Source organism: Argiope bruennichi, chromosome 8 (assembly GCF_947563725.1).
Source record: "Argiope bruennichi chromosome 8, qqArgBrue1.1, whole genome shotgun sequence".
NCBI classification, from domain to species: domain Eukaryota; kingdom Metazoa; phylum Arthropoda; class Arachnida; order Araneae; family Araneidae; genus Argiope; species Argiope bruennichi.
The window spans coordinates 79986080-80003053 of record NC_079158.1 but is presented as its reverse complement, the minus strand read 5'-3'; the positions used below and the strand labels follow the sequence as shown (position 1 = coordinate 80003053).

Sequence of the window (16974 nt, the reverse complement as noted above, 5' to 3'; positions counted from 1 at the left end):
TTCCACGTAAGTGGCTGTTTGGATTCAGCGTCCCATGCAAGTCGTTCAATTAGCCTAATGGTACAAAGACGAAGGCACAGCGGTACAAATATTTCATCTTAATTTATAACTCGTTACGAGAATTTCTGGTTTGTTATGTGCATACAATAATGAGGCTTGTCTCTCGGGGGAGTGGGGAAAGTGGCTGTACAGGAAATATTGCATCTCTTAGGTGGGATATTAGTAAGGAAGATGGCACATTCAGAACACGTAACAAGGCTTAACGAAGTGCTAGGCTAACTTTTATTCATAATTTGTCATGTGGTATTGAAATTTAAATTTAAAAGCAAAGTGAACGCACTACATATGGGAAATATCCCCAATTAGTATATGGTTGTTTAAAATGGAGATTTGAACTATCACTGAGCTGTTATATGCAAATAAAACGAGTTTGGGACACCAGACATTGCAATCTTAGAATATATATATATATATATATATATATATATTCTAAGATTGCAATGTCTGGTATATATATATATATATATATATATATATATATATATATATATATATTAATAAAAAAAAGTTTACATGATTTCGTAATTTTTTTTTGTTTTAAATTTAAAAAAAATAGCTGTGATGTTATATTTAATGTAGATTTAAAATTCATCACTGTTTAAACTTCTGATTCCTTAGAAAAGAGATAATTATCAAAGTCTTAAAAATGTTAGTTAAGATGTCAAACACTATGGTTTCACTTAAAATGTTAATCATTTTTAAAACATACAATACATCAGTATCAAATGATTAAATTTAGGGTATGATATAATACTAGATCAAAATTGTTCGAGATTGCATACGTTGTTGAATTAATTAAAAATGGCTTTACACTTGATTTTATACGAATTATTTTACACAATATTAAAAAAAAATCATGAATTTTTAAGTTTGACTTGAACATTGGTTTTTAAAGCATTTATTATAGATAAACAGTTATAAGTTTTACATTTACCTCAACTCAGTACTTCTGACATTCAAATGCATTTAAATTATTAATAAATATAATTATAAATGTTAGACATTTAAATATAATTGAAATTGCATTCTATATGAAATTATAAATCTCGAGTAGAATCTATTTATATAAATGCACTGAAATCTAGGATTTTATCGATTCTTGTTCATAGATTTATTAATATTCTTAAATCTGATATTTTAAATGACCATTGAATCGAATTGAGAATATAGTATGGCTTCCATACCAGGCAGTATGCGATAAAGAATTCCCGAAATTAATATAAATCGCTAACATTAAATTAAAGTGAGCAATCGGAGAGACTGTTCAAGCCTGAGAAATTTTTAAAGGAGAATATATCTTTTAATACGCGTCATTTGCGAGAAATGATTCTTAAAGAAAAGACATTAGGCCTAATGTTATACCTTAGTTCATCGAATGTGAAAGAATAATTATTAAGAGTTCACCTGAAACCGAAGTGTAATTAAATATTGTTAGAACATTTATCAAATAGTTTGGATTATGTAGTATTCAGAAATAAAATGCAAATCCATTTCGCTTAGGAGTTTCAAGAGCGATTTGTTGAACTGAATGAAATTCGGTAACATTTGAACATAGTTATATTATAAAATTCCAACTATAATTTTAAGTCTTAACTGAATTTTTGAAGCATTGTCAATGCGTATATAATTTTTATTATGAAATGTGGAACAAAATTCAAATCCGTTGTACAACATGCTATTTATAGTGCAACAATTAATTATTACAAAGTTTCCGTTTAATTAATGACAAAAAATTAATTTAGGGGACATTTGACATTTTACGAAAGAGTGGATAACTAAAAATATTTATGACGGAGATGGTTGTTTTGTACTGAATATTGAATTCAATTGATATGTTACATTTAAATTCACAATATATGAAGCATACGTTGAATGAGGCAGATTTTATCAGCTAAGGGAGAAAAAAAAATGAGTTATTGGTTTTGTTAAATGTATAAAAAGCTTATACATAGTTTGTTTCAACTTTTTATTCACATGTATGCTGTAACGGAAATAATTTTAATTTTAATTCCGCATATTCGCATATATGCAGAATTGAAGTAAAAGTGAAGGCGAGAGAAATGCTAAAAAAAAATTCTTTTTATTAGATAATGAACCATTTTTTTGATTATTGGTGTGCATCATACATCCTGGGTTCAATAAAATTAGCTTTATAGTTAATTTATTTGCTTTCTAAATGAATTTAAAAAATAAATAAATGAGTTTCTACAACAGCTATGCTAAGAAACAGTGGTATATTTGTTCACAACGTGCAAGAACACTTTCTATTGAATGAAATATTACTTCGGATTAAAATGTGATTTGTTATTGAACATTTACTTAAATGATATTCAATATAAGTACGCTTCTCTGCACTAATGTATTAAATTATGAATATCAATTCCATTTTAATAATTATTTTAAATTTCAGTTTCATTTTAGATAAATTTTGTTTTAATTAGCAATTTAAAAGTAATGCCATAAGTAATCTAGATTTGCTTGAAACATTGAAATAACACGTATTTTAAATCACACACACACACACACACACACACACACACACACACACACACACACACACACACACACACACACACACACACACACACACATACATTGCTTACGATTATCAGAGAAATTTATCATTTATTTTTGATTCCATAACAGGAAATAAACATGAAAACAAAATTAAGAATTTTTAATAAAGTATTAGTTTACGTTATTTTATAATCCGTGCCATTTTCAGTTATAGAATAAACTATGTATTGAAATCAAGCTTAAAGTGAAACATTTATTAAATCAACATTGTGAAAATCACATCATTATTTGATAAATTTAATGGAATTTGTTCAAAAATTGTTGAGTAATTAATTTTTGCAATATTTATTTAAAAAAAATAATATTTGTATTATTGCAGATATACAAACATTATTTTCTCTTGATTAAAAATATTTTTAATCAAGAGAAAAATGCACCAATAGCGCTTCACTTCATAAAAAATTATTATTGAAATGAAAAAAAATGTAACCTTCATCTGAAATTTTAGAAATCTGCAGATAGGTCGTGATTTTATAGAAATGTATAATGAAATGAAAAAAATGTAACCTTCATCTGAAATTTTAGAAATCTGCAGATAGGTCGTGATTTTATAGAAATGTATAATAAAAATGAAAAGCTTCTTTGCAATTTAAAAGCCATTCCGCTACTTAATAGGCTTATTTAAAAATATATAAAAAAAATCAAAATGTTTATTTTAACTTCTAAAATATCAATTTATTCTAAAAATAAACTAATAATTACTTACACACTAAAAATATTAATATGTACGTACTTAACAAAAAAAAATATGATGAATGTTTCCAAACCACTCACATGCTTATTCTTATTTTTGTATTCTTTCATACAATAAGTAGAACTCTGAGTATTAAAAGATTATTTCTATGCTACTACTTAAAGAACGTTTTCTGTAATAACTATGGAAAAGAAGACTTTAAAATTAGATACGTATTTCTCTTTCAAAGCACTTTCTTTCACTCTTTTAATTGAAACGCTGTTAACCTTTGAGAAAGTAGCTGATCAGTTCCAACACGAAATTTTGAAAGGAGAAGAAAGTCCTTTTCAACAAAAGAAAAATTCAATCAAGTGTTCTCGAAGAAAACAGGAAAACTCTTGCTAGCAGATTTATATTTCCACAAAAGAGGCCGAAAAATCGAACATAATTTATGACCCTCAAAATCCATTACTGAGTATTTTGAATTGTGTACAACTCGTGAAAGTGTGGAGACCTTACAAAATGCAATCGATTGTTCGAACAGAATGTAAATTACAAGCCAAAGCGGCTTCCCTTGAGCATATGCATTCAGGAATTTCATGCGTATGGTAATTAGCATGAAATCTGAGTATTATGCGCTTTTCTGATATTCAGTGCTCAAGGAATACAGTTGAATTCCCATGCATTGGAAATGGTTATGAAAGAAATAGCTTACCATCAGAAAGGGAATTATGCGCATTCATTCCCTTTTGTTAAAGGTCTTAGGTAAAGTTTGCTGTTTATTTTTCAAAGGCATGTGTCAAAGTAAGTAGCATTTTTGAATAAGAATACAATGGGACAAAATGTAAATAATTCTCCCAGTTTGCATAGTATTGTCCTTGAAGAAAACGTAGGGTTTTTACTTACAAAGGATCAGTTTACAATAATGCTCAAAGGCATGATATTAATATTGAGCATATTAATATATTTTGATTTTTATCAGTATACTTTTATTTGTAATTATTTTGACATTAGAATTTAGCTTTTAAATAAAAGTCGAAATAGGAATTGCTTTGTTCATTTGTAACAATAATTTATTTTTAATTTTTTAAAATTAACTTATCTTTGAAATCTGCAATATATTAGTACGGAATGGACTTCTTATTGTAAAAGAGAATTCGTATAAACTTCCTTGTGAATTTTTCAATGAATATTTTGTACTGATAATAAGTTCGGTATATAAATATTTTACAACCTGTTAATATCATTGCTCAAATGCTTAGAACATATTAATGTAATGTTAAAACTTTGAAAAAAAATCAAAGCATTTTAATTATTCTTTTGGAGACATTTAAGGGCATTCTAAGAAAGTCTTCACCATTGGTAGGCTTTTAATGAGTCCAAATATATACTGTGAAACTAATCATATTCTATAAACCCTTCAGAGTTCTAAGAATAAAGTATTATTAAAATCATAACAAAGCCTTAAGGTATGAGATTCATATGCAAATATCACAAATATATTCGAATTTTAATTACATTTATAACATATTATAATTTTTAACAAATAGCCAATCATTTTTTCTACTTATTATACTGTGATTTTAATTCTAATAATAATGCTTGATTTCCCACAATAAAATTTTAATACATATTTTGGCAACACTAAAAAAAAAAATGTTGATTTTTTAAAAAAAATAATAATAACTTTTACTTTTTAGTCTTTGATACATATCATAATTTATGTAGATCAATATTATGTATCATAAAAATTAGTGCTTCTCACATTTGCTTATTTAATTAGCTATATTTGTAAGATAATTTTTTAAGTTAAATTATGATATTAATTATTAACTAAAACCTCTTAAATAAATAAAAAATTGTATTGCCATAGAGAAAAATAATATGAGCTCCGATAAATAAGAAATAAATGCAAAGTCAGAGTAGTGCATCTTTAAAAGTATGCGATGTTAAGCACTAAAAATCATTTATTTATTAAATATACTACATTACCTTTAGAGTTTTTTTTCTTTATGTATGAATAAAAAAATAACAAGAATAATAAATAAGAAGCACCGTTGCATATTAATCAATGAAAAATCAATTAAACATTTTAAACTAATCATTGCCATATTTAGAAATTAAAATTGTTTTTTTTAGGAAAGTTATCATGATTTTTAGAAATTGTAGAGAAAACACTTATGAATAATTCTTCTCTTTCGTTTCAATAAAGAAAGAAAAGAAAATGAGTTAAGAATCAATTTCATTAACTTTTATTTCTGCCGATAAATTAGGGAATTGAATTAAGGTACACTTAATGATATTTACTAGGAAAAAATTAATGAAATTTATTGCTTCATGCATTTGTTTGTGAATAAAAATTAGCATCGTCCTTATTCTTGTACACAGCCTTGAAAGATAATTACTTATTTTAATGCAAACAGAAAGACAAAATACGAAAAAAAAAAAAAAAAACATTAAATGATTTGGAAAAAATACATTTGGCAGCAACTCAAAACTGTCGCAGAACTCATAAAAGAGTTCTTGTTTTTGCTTAAGACAAATAATACAATATATCTTTTCACAATATAAAGGAATATCTTTTATTAAACAAATAAACTTGTTTTCATTTCCCGTATTTGCAATTACAATAATGGAAGAATGAATCTTCTTGTGAATCAAACATTGTCCTCTTAATTCTGAACATTCTTAATAATTTTAAATAGAATTTTTTAAAAATCTAATTTTATTCATTTTCATAAAATTTACTACCTATCATTTTTGAGGGAGAATAAGAAGGATTGGAAAAAAATGGCTGACAAAAACATTCGAATCTCGAGCCATGCCAAATAATTTAAAACTGCGACACATATTTGGATTTTCTTTCTTTATATGTTTTGAAAATAAAAATGTGAAAATTTAGACTTCCTATTACCGCAACAAATTAGCTTTAACAATGAAATCATTTAAATTATTAATGACTATTTTTGTGTTTGAAGAATTTGAATATTTATATTATTTTACCAAAATTGTTTTGCTCCATTCGAGAAAATAGAACTACTTAAAAAATATTCAGTCTTTGATAAAGAACCTGCTTTTGAAGTAAAAGATTTTCAATATATTTCACCTTATCTTCTACTATTTATTTCACACACACATATATATATATATAATTTCAAGAGAATAGCCTTTCATTTGCTGAAAAATCTCTATTTTCTAAACATTTTAATGAGATTCATCCTACCTATGGATGAATGGACTATTTTACCCACTTGATTTATATTTTATAACAAATATATTTATTTTTCCACTTATAATGCATTTAATTTTTATATTAAAACTGTATTTATTTTAACATTACACGAATATTTTGTATATTTTATTTTACATTGCAGTGAAAGAAGCAAACGACTTTAAATTTGCTTTGTCAGAACTAAATCATAAAGGCTTCAAGATGCTATATTTTTTCAATCACTTATTAGTTTCAACAAATTTGAATTGCTTGCAGTAGTATTCTTATATTTTACTTATGGCAGAAATATTTTTTTAAACTTCTATGACAAGATTTTATGGTCTATTTCCTTTTCAGTGCACTCACATTATCATTTTTAATTAACGGGCAATGCAATTTAAAATAAAGATTTCCAATTTCAAAATATTTCAAAAATATTTGGCTATTTTTTTTATAAATAAAACTTTATAGTGTCTATAAATATTATAAATTATTTAGCTAGATTTAAATTAACTATCTATATTCTGGGACTTTTTCTTTTAAAACCAAGTTTAATAAATTTTTCGTTAAAACTGCATTCTGCAATACAGAAAGGACAATAACCCTCAAAGAAATACGACCATATATCTTCCAAATATCAAACCACTAAGGATTTTTTTTAAAAAAATATAATCAAATACCCATATTGTAAACCCCTCATTTTTAATTACAGAAAACCACAAATATTAGTTTTAATACAATTATTTATATCAAAAACAATTCTGTGAACTTACCTTCCAAGCTTAGCTGAGCAGAGCCCTGATATGAATAATCATGACTTCGGACGAAGCACTGATACATGCCTTTGTCTTCTCTCATGACAGAATATATTTGTAACACCTCAGAGCTTATGAGCTTCGTTCTGGCAGAGGTAATGACAGGTTTCAGATTTTTGGTCCATACTAATGAGGTGATCTGTGGGCCGGTTACGTTGCACGTGAATGTAACACTGATCCCTTCCTTCACGATTAACTTTTCTGGATACACTGATGCTCTTAAATGTTCTGGAAGTAGAAAAAAAATATGTGTAATAATAATAACTAAAACGCTGTTAACAAAACGCTAAGCTTACATTTTTGTTGAGTGAATCTGTTATATAAGAGCATTATTTAAAAAAATCATGTTTTTAGAATATTTTGTAATTTTTCTTTGAAATATATTATATTCAATGACAGTAGAAAATAATTATTTTCTACTGCCGAGAAACTATTCTAGAAAATAATTATTTTCATGGAGTTATGTCAAATAATGTCATGCAGAATGGACAAATTTCAAAGATTTCAAATTTTCAAGAATTTTTTCGATATCAGTGCTCTCTATATAACCTAAGAAACCATTTAAATGAAGTTATAGAATTAAAACTCATGATCCTATTTCATTTATTATAATTTTATGTATCAGATTTTTAGTTTGGGAAAGAAATTTTGGAACTTAATTTATGAATAATTTTATTTCTTTAAATTTAAAACTGTTTTTATTAAAAAAAAAACTGTATTAAGACATAAGCGTTTAGTAATAGTATATGGGATGACCGATTAGCCTCGTCACAAATAACTAGAGAAGTAATGTGTTTCAACAGTAAAGTGACTACTCTGAATTTATTGAGATAAGGCACACGGTTTTTAGAGGCTAAATATACAAATTACACAAATAACTCAAACAAATAAAGGAAATTGGCAAAAACATCCAATTAGAAAAATGCACCCTTTACCACAGTAAAATCGGAGAAAAAATTTCATGGAGTTATCTGTAAAATCGGTGGAAGTATGAGCGATTGAAGTTATTAACTTTCTGTGACATGAAAAAGAGTTCGCCTTAAAATTGAAAAAAATGGGTTCTCCGGGATTCTCTTTCAACTCGAGAGCGTTTTGTAATTTTTTTTAATTATTATGTTTGTTTACTTTCTTCGTTGCTAAAATTTCAACACACCTTTGCTCACATCGAAAAAAAAAACTGTATGGTTATACTGGAGAACACAGTTCTCAATGTAGGGTAAACCCTTTTTCAAGTAATTGAAATATCATAATTTTAATCGTGAATATCTTCACCAATTAAAAAAAATCCATATAATGGTTCTTTGTGTATGTGCTTTGATTATGGGATAGCTTATATTTTTCTAAATGGACTTTTTGGCCAATTTCCTTTACTTTTTAAAAATTAATTTTGTAACTTAAAATTCATTTTTTCCGTGTTAAGTTCTAAATAGATTCAGCATAGTCACTTTACTATAGTTATACGTCATTTCCCTGACTATATAAGAAAAAATACTCTGTCTTGGATATAAAGGAATTAAATATATTTTACAAATCACCCTATTATAATCGTATTATGAAATAGCGTACAGTTTATGGTGAAACAATTTTTGTTTTGTTAGAACACAAATGGCTTTCAGCATTTTCTTAAAATACAAGAATCTTATATTTACTGTGATAGGAATTTATTATGTTAATTTTATTTGTTTATTTATCCCTAAGCAGGGCAGGCTACTTATATTTAGGATCAAGAACACGACGTAAAATATTCTTTTGCAATGTTGTTTTTGTTGGACAAAGCATCGATGTCTTATTGTAATAAAAACGGCTATTTTTGTAGAAAATACTTGAAGAAATGTTTGATGATTTGGTATCAAACACTTTAAATATTTTTTTAATAAATGAAAATCCTTTAAAAATATTTCATATTATTTAAAAAAATATAAAAAATATTTCATATTATAAAATATATATATAATATTTTTTGTAATCCTTTAAAAATATTTCATGTTTCAAAAGCAATAAAAATTCATCATTTCTATATATTTTGTTTGTTTCTTTCTTGTATATTTCAAAAGTAAGATTTCAAATGGTATTTAATATAAAATATGTTATAAAGTAATAATTTATTTTACGTCACTGTAAATAATGCATACTTAAGCCATCGTAAAAGACAATTAAATACTCTGAATTCTTTTTAAAAATACATAATTTAGGGAAGTATGATTTCGCATCACTTTAAATCTTGTTATTTTTATAAATGATGTAATTTTAACGCTGAATATAACCCTTTAGGAATTATTTAAATATTTAATCCTGTTAGAATTTTACAAGCTTTTAGACTAAGCCAGTTGATTACAGGCATATTGTAATTTATTTTTGTCTTTAAATTATTTTCTCTTTGTTATTTTTTAGACAAAACAATAGTGAATTCAATTATTTGTCAAGACAGAGAGATTATAAAGCAAAAAAAAAATGGCATTAAAAGAAATAAGCACCATAATTACAGGAAAAAAAAGGTGCAGAAATGGAGATATTACTGTACATAAACAGTAAAAACTAATTAACATCATTGATAAAAAATTAGAACGTACTAGATGCCAATTTAAGAATCAATCCTGTTAATTATTTTCGTAGAATGAGATGGTTCAGTTTCTTAAATATATTGGCTTAGAATATTCAGTACCAATGGTTGATCTTTTCATTAAAGACTAATTACTCGCGAGATTAATGAGTAACAATAACATTTTTATCTTGGCACTTTATAGATGCCACTACATTTCAGAAAAATATTAGAATAGTAAGAAGAAAAAAAAAGAGTTTTAACTTAATTTAAAAGAAACCCTGCTCTGTTTTCTAGCTAAGCATATTTAAAAAGCAAAATAATTTGAAAAATGAAGGTGAAGATAATATATCAAAGAAACCCTCTAGTCCTTTATATCTTCCTTACTGAGCACGCAAGGATATGCACGGAAGAGTTATACAGATTATTGAATAAAAAGTAAAATATTTGCACACCAGAATATTTTAGAATTAATTATACATCACACACTACCCTTGCTAAATTACCATGATCTGTGTTTACAGGCGATTTTAATCTTTTTAATACCACCTACTTTACTTTCCTTGTTATTTGTCTGGAAAGGGGAGAGGCAGTAAACTATAAGTATCTCATGAATATTCAAAGTGTGCTTCCCTTGCTGAAAAACTTCTTCACAGCAAGAAAGGACAGGTATAAGTCAAGGCTTTTAGTCATGATAAATGTCTTGAGGGTTCATTAAGGGAGTCAACATGGTGACGTTGGTACTCAGTTCCGTGCCCTTAATGCTTTACAGACAAAAATGTTTACCAGCGTCAAGGTTGTGTTTCAAACAGAAAGAAGAAAAAAAGTATATATCTGAAAAAGAAGCACTTAGGACACTTTTCCGCCTCCACCCTCGTGGTACAAATTCCGTAAGTCTGTAAGGGGATGAAAGAACACGCAACTAAATAAGAAGTAACCATTGGAAGAGTAAGAATTAGCAGGGGAGGGGAGTGAGCTAAAACTAATGGACGTTCTAATTTAATCGAACATTCCTGCGTGCTAATTCTAGCCCTAACAACTGAGTAAAAGCTAACGATCGACTAGGTTCTTGTGGTAAAAGTTGCAAGTGGGGCTGCCAAAGTTGTAGCTTTATCCGTAATGATAGGGTGATCAGAGGAAGAAGGTGGGCCATTAGCTCTAATTAAGTGAGGCTGAAAATAAAAGCCAAGTCGCACACGTAGAGAGGAGTCACACGATACTTGTAAAGGCATTATTTCTTAAATGCGGCCGTATGGAGGGGCCCAGCAGACAGTAACATCCTTGAATTGCTAGTGAAAAGAATTGATATAAGAATTAGAAGAAAGAGATATCTAGAGTCCAATCAGAAGGGACTGTCTTAAAATTTCCGCCTGATTACAACGCATACATTTAATCTATTTTCAGTCTTGATGGCATTATATAATTTTTTTTTAACTTTTCGGAATTTTGAATCACATTATGTTTGTAGATTTGAACCGTTTGTAGATTTAGAGACTATTAATTTAATTAAGTTAAAAATAAAGAATATATAAGAACTTTAGATTAGAAGATGAGAGCAAATTTCAATATCTGGTATATTCAAGAGTAACAATTTATTTTCATATTAATGGATTTATTTCTTTTCGAGTGCTTTTTGCAACAGTGATTACATTTTTTCATTGATATTTTTTGGCTTTATATCTCATTTCCATAGCCCATTTCTACTTTCTCTTTACATATACACTAATTAGAGCACGTGCTCAAGTTTTCGTCATTAAATAAATGACATAATTCAATAGATTATCAAATTATTAAAAAGGTATTTATTGTTCCTTGAATTTATAGAATAATAATCTTTTTCCTTCTACGATATGTTAAGTTGCGCTTTTAAAGATTTAGAATTTATATATATATATATATATATATATATATATTCACTGTTTTTTTATATTCCGGAGTAACATTTTATTTTCATAATACTGGATTTTTTTTCCTTTTCGAATGGTACTTGGAACGATGATTATATTTTTTATTGATATTTCTTAATTTTATATCTTATTTCCACAGCCCATTTTTACTTTTTTCTATAAATACTCAAAATTAAAACCTGTGTTTAAAGAGTTCAATTTTTCGTAATTAACATAATTTATTAGATTACCAAATTAAAAAAAGATATATATTGTTTCTTTGATTTTAAAATAATAATAATATTTCTGCTACTAAGATATATTAAATTGCGCTATTAAAAATTCAAATAAATTTATATTAAATTTGTTTACATTTTAAAATTGATAAATATGGATGATTATTTTAGAATCCGGTAAAAATTCAAGTTAAAAATTAAAAAAAAAAAACGTAGAAATATTTTAATGTTATTCCTGACGGTTCTACATGAAATACCTAGTACAGGTACCTCCATTTTCTTTAAAAGTCTGTTAGTTCTACTTCAAAGAACTTATTTCTGTAGAATAATTTGATGCATCAAACTTATGTTCCTGCATTATAATAAGATGCCTTATTCCGCAGAAGAAAAACAGAGATAAATATTTTAATGTTATTCTTGGCAGTTCTACATGGAAAATCTAATACAGATGCCTCCATTTTCTTGGCAATTCTAAATGAAAAATGTAATACGAATACCTCATTTTTTTCTTTAAAAGTCTATTAATTCTACTTCAAAAAGCTACTTCCTATAGAATAATTTAATGCATCACACTCATGTTACCGCATTTTAATAAGATGTCTTATTCCGTAGAAAGAAGAAAGGGGAAATATGTTTAAATGTACTTTAAATAAATTCAGTACTACCCCAAATGCATATACGCGTACATAAAATTAAAGCACGTGTTTAAAAAGTTCAATTTTTCGTCATTAAATAAATGACATAATTCTTTGGAATACCAATTTATAAAATGTTATATATGGTTCGTTACAATTTAAAAAAAAGATAATGATTTTCTTTCTAAAATATGTTAAGTTGAAATTTTTTAAATTTAGATAGATTTTAATTAAATTTTGCTTCAATGCATCACAATTTAAAATTGATAAATATGGAAATTTCTTCGACAATCTAGGGAAGATTCAAATTAAAATTAAAAAAAAAAAGAAATATTTTAATGTTTTTCCTGGCGGTTCTACATGGAAAATCTAATACATATACCTCCTTTCTCTTTAAAAGACTTTTAGTTCTACTTCAAAGAACTAATTCCTGTAGAATAATTTGATACATCAAACTTATGTTACCGCATTTTAATAAGATGCCTTATTCCGTAAAAGGAAAAAAAAATAGGGGAAATATTTTTAAATGCACTTTAAATAGATTCGGTGCTACCCCAAATGCTGCAATCAATAGACGAAATAGATTCGTGGAATGCTTCATGGTTATCTTCAGTATTTGACATCATAGTTGTTTTCAGCCTTAGGAATAAATAGATGCTTAACTCCCGTTCCTAGGAATTTTTCCGGTCGTCAACCATTCCGTGCATATATTTCCCACAAAAAAAAAAGAAGCAGGATATTTTCAACGGCATTAAACTACGGTTGAGCAGCTAAATTCTTTACGGGCTTCAACTCCCACCAGCTATTACCTTCATCGCCATTATTCCAAAATACCATTTCTTTCCTTTTTTTTATTTTCTAAATATACTATGAAGTAAAAATAAAAAATAAAAAATACAGGCCCCTTTTCCGGATGAGGAAGGAGCAGGGAAAGGGAAGAAAAAAATATATCAGTACACATACACATAAAGCTGGTTCGAAATATTTATTGATTGCTTTCAGGAAAGTAAATGTTCAACGCCGCATGAGTTGAACAAGAAGAATGGGCTTGGTAAAGTCTCACCATGAAAATTCTGAGTGAAAAAAAGTGATGTAAGGATAGATATTTTTTATCACTCAAAATCTCCCGCTTAAAAGTGTGAGGTTTTATGGGAAAGTTCGGTCGGAAGCTTCGGAAAAACCGATCTTCAAGGGATTTGATCCTCACATCTAAGCGAAACTCAACGTATTTCCCGCCGTTCCAATCAATCATATAGACATTTATAAACAGCGATGCATTTTATTCAAACTAAAATTTTGAAGAGAATTTCTAGATAGATGAACGAGATGCATTTCGTAAATCATTATATTCGGTTTTTTTCTTATGGAATGTGCATTTTAGATATTCAGTGCTCTGAAAGATTTGATTTGTATCTAGTAAATATAATTTTAAAATTTTTGAGGAGATTAACGATAAAAGAATAACAACAAAGCAAACACAGAAAGATAAATTTATAAACCAGAGTAAATTTTTCAGCTTTTATATGAACATGATATTAAGATTAAATATATATATATATATATATATATATATATATATATATATATATATATATATATATATATATATATATATATATATATATATATATATATATATATATATATATATATATATATATATATATATACCAGATATTGTCTTGACGAACGGTTGTTACTCTTGACTGATGTCCCTATTTTCAGATCTCTGCCAGAGACTTGAGATCACACATTCAGAATTCGAGACATTTCGTTTTTAAGTATCTAGATTTGAATATCCCAACAATTTCTGTTTTCGAAAATGCGTCTGCAGTTGTCATTTTTGTGCTACTATTCATCCTGTTAAATCGTTAATAACATTCCTGCGGACATGGAACACAAGAAATCTTTCAAAGCCTCTTATGCCTAGTAAGCTGATTTATACACGTTCTAAAATGTGCATGGATACTTCGTGTATATCGATGGAAATACTTTACATAAAGAAAGTTTCACCTTTAACAGTTGTTTACTTACAACCAACTATTATTCACAAACTACTATACTAACCTGCTATATTACTATTATTCACTATTATTTGCGTTTTAAAAACTAGATGTAAGAATTTTTTTTTATAATTTATTAAGAATATATAAGAATTGCATTGAAAGAAAATCTGCTATTTGCAAATCATATTATCATGTAAATAGTTTTGATATGATCCGCGAAAACATCATGTCAATAAACTTTGATAAATTATGTCTTGTCACAACAAAGGTAAGAATAATTGAGGAAATCGTCATATGGATATGTTACGAAGAAAAAACAGGGTAGTAAAAGTAATTGCTTTTTTGCCCTATAAATATGCATAGATAATATAGTCATAATCATGATGAGTATAGAGAATGCCCACTGACATGACTAACTCGAAAATTATAATAGCGCTCAGAGTGCTCGTCGGGATCTCGTTCCAGCAGCACAACTTCAGAGAGAGAATCGGAAAGATCACTTCAGTTTCTCGTGTTTATTTAGCATTCCAGAATGGGCATGGAAATTTCTAGAACTTCTCTAGATCTTTACTCATAATAATAGGGTATAGCCAAAATTTCACAATGCAGTAGTGAGACGTTTGCTTTACAACAATGAGGTTAACATTGCATCAAAGTAATATTATAGAATCTTAAAGGTACTATTCTAAATTCTACCTTCGAAACAGATTTAGAACACTTTGTTTTGTTAGATATACTTATTAAATGACGAGATTAAGAAAATTATTTATTAAGTCTTTTGAGAGATTAAGAATAAAAACTGTAAAGAGACTGCAATCAGACAAACGCAGATTTAGGGTTATAAGGTTTCATTTAAATTGAAATTGAAGAAATCAGGTAAGTGCTTGGAGCAAAAGTGCTCTAACAAGGTGTTTCTTCGTAGATAATTGATTGGGAATCCCTGTTTATAGGATTTTTATCTAAAATGAAGAGGCGAAGGAATACAGGCAAACAATCATAATACATGTATAAATCATGAACATTCATTGAAAAGTCCTAAACAATGGCAGAATCAGTCCAGTGCATGGAAATGGGATATTTTTCTTTAGTTTAGTCAGTTATGAGTATGTAATAAGAAATAATACTTAATTGGTAAAATATTATACATAGTTTCAAAGGTTAACGAAAAAAAATAGTTTCAAATTATTCATAGTTTTAAATTTAATGGAAATGCAATAATTGCTTTTATTAACACTTTTGACAAAAATATATTTGCCATTAATACATCTCAGTTTAGTATTGTCTAAAATAACATTTAAACCTGAACGGTATTGAAATGCCAATACTTTGAAATAGTTATCACTTCACAATTATAAAAATTAGTATTTCCTTCAACAATATATATATATATATATAAAGAATTTATTGAAAAAATTAATGATATTAATATCTCAAAATTGTTGGTGACAAACATAAAAGTTTTATTTAATTAAATAGCTCGAGATATTAGTGAACATAATTTAAATGGGTTTATTTTTTAATTTTTTAAAAAGTAATTTTTATTTAATATTGCAATTATTTAAAATAAAATATTACAATTATTTCAAATAAAATGCAACACAGTATATTAAAAAAAATCTTCATTTCGTTGATCAAAGTTGTTCTAAGCCACAAAGCAAAACTTTACGTCGGAAGAAATAATTTTGTTTTATTGAAAGTTTTTTAACTAAACATTCACTAATAGCGCCACACACACACACACACACACACACACACACACACACACACACACACACACACACACACACACACACACACACACACACACACACACACACACACACAATTTAAATTTAAATTCACAATAATGAAGAGAAAAATATGGAAAGTTGTCAGGGAAAGTTTTAAGGGAAAGTCACTAAATATTGCTGATAAAAATGGGAGATATTTCATTGATGTCCAAAATGGTATTTGGTCTTGTGTAACAGATATAAAATTAATTTTAAACTATATCATTTTTCTATCACAACATATAAACTTATATATTTGTCCTGCCAGTAGTTTATTATAAAATTATTGATACGCATCTAAATTAAGTCTATTCATTTCCAACTTGCAATTCTTTGTAAAAATCCCTTAAAAGCTCTTATTTAAATGAAAGTAAATTATTTTATATTAAACAAAAAGTATAATTTAATTATGCAAATATAGGCCAATTTATTATAAGTTATTAACAAGTTTTCTTAGCTCGATAATAACTGAATAATAACATATCTGCTCCTTCATCTGGAATTTAAAAAAAATTAGCGACGGATATTTACATTAAATTTATATAGTAGTTGTATCGTAACATATTC

The 16974-nt window shown here is 27.0% G+C and overlaps 1 protein-coding gene across 4 annotated transcripts in view; it reads right to left on the bottom strand.

Annotated features, from left to right (window-relative positions):
• The window catches only part of LOC129981948 (cell adhesion molecule DSCAM-like), a 627118-nt gene that overhangs the window by 388807 nt on the left and 221337 nt on the right, over positions 1–16974 (bottom strand). For all 4 annotated transcript variants that reach the window (XM_056093016.1, XM_056093014.1, XM_056093015.1 and 1 more), the window contains exon 6: positions 7295–7564. In XM_056093016.1, coding sequence (XP_055948991.1) covers positions 7295–7564 — 270 coding nt within the window. The remainder of the gene's footprint in view (positions 1–7294; positions 7565–16974) is intronic.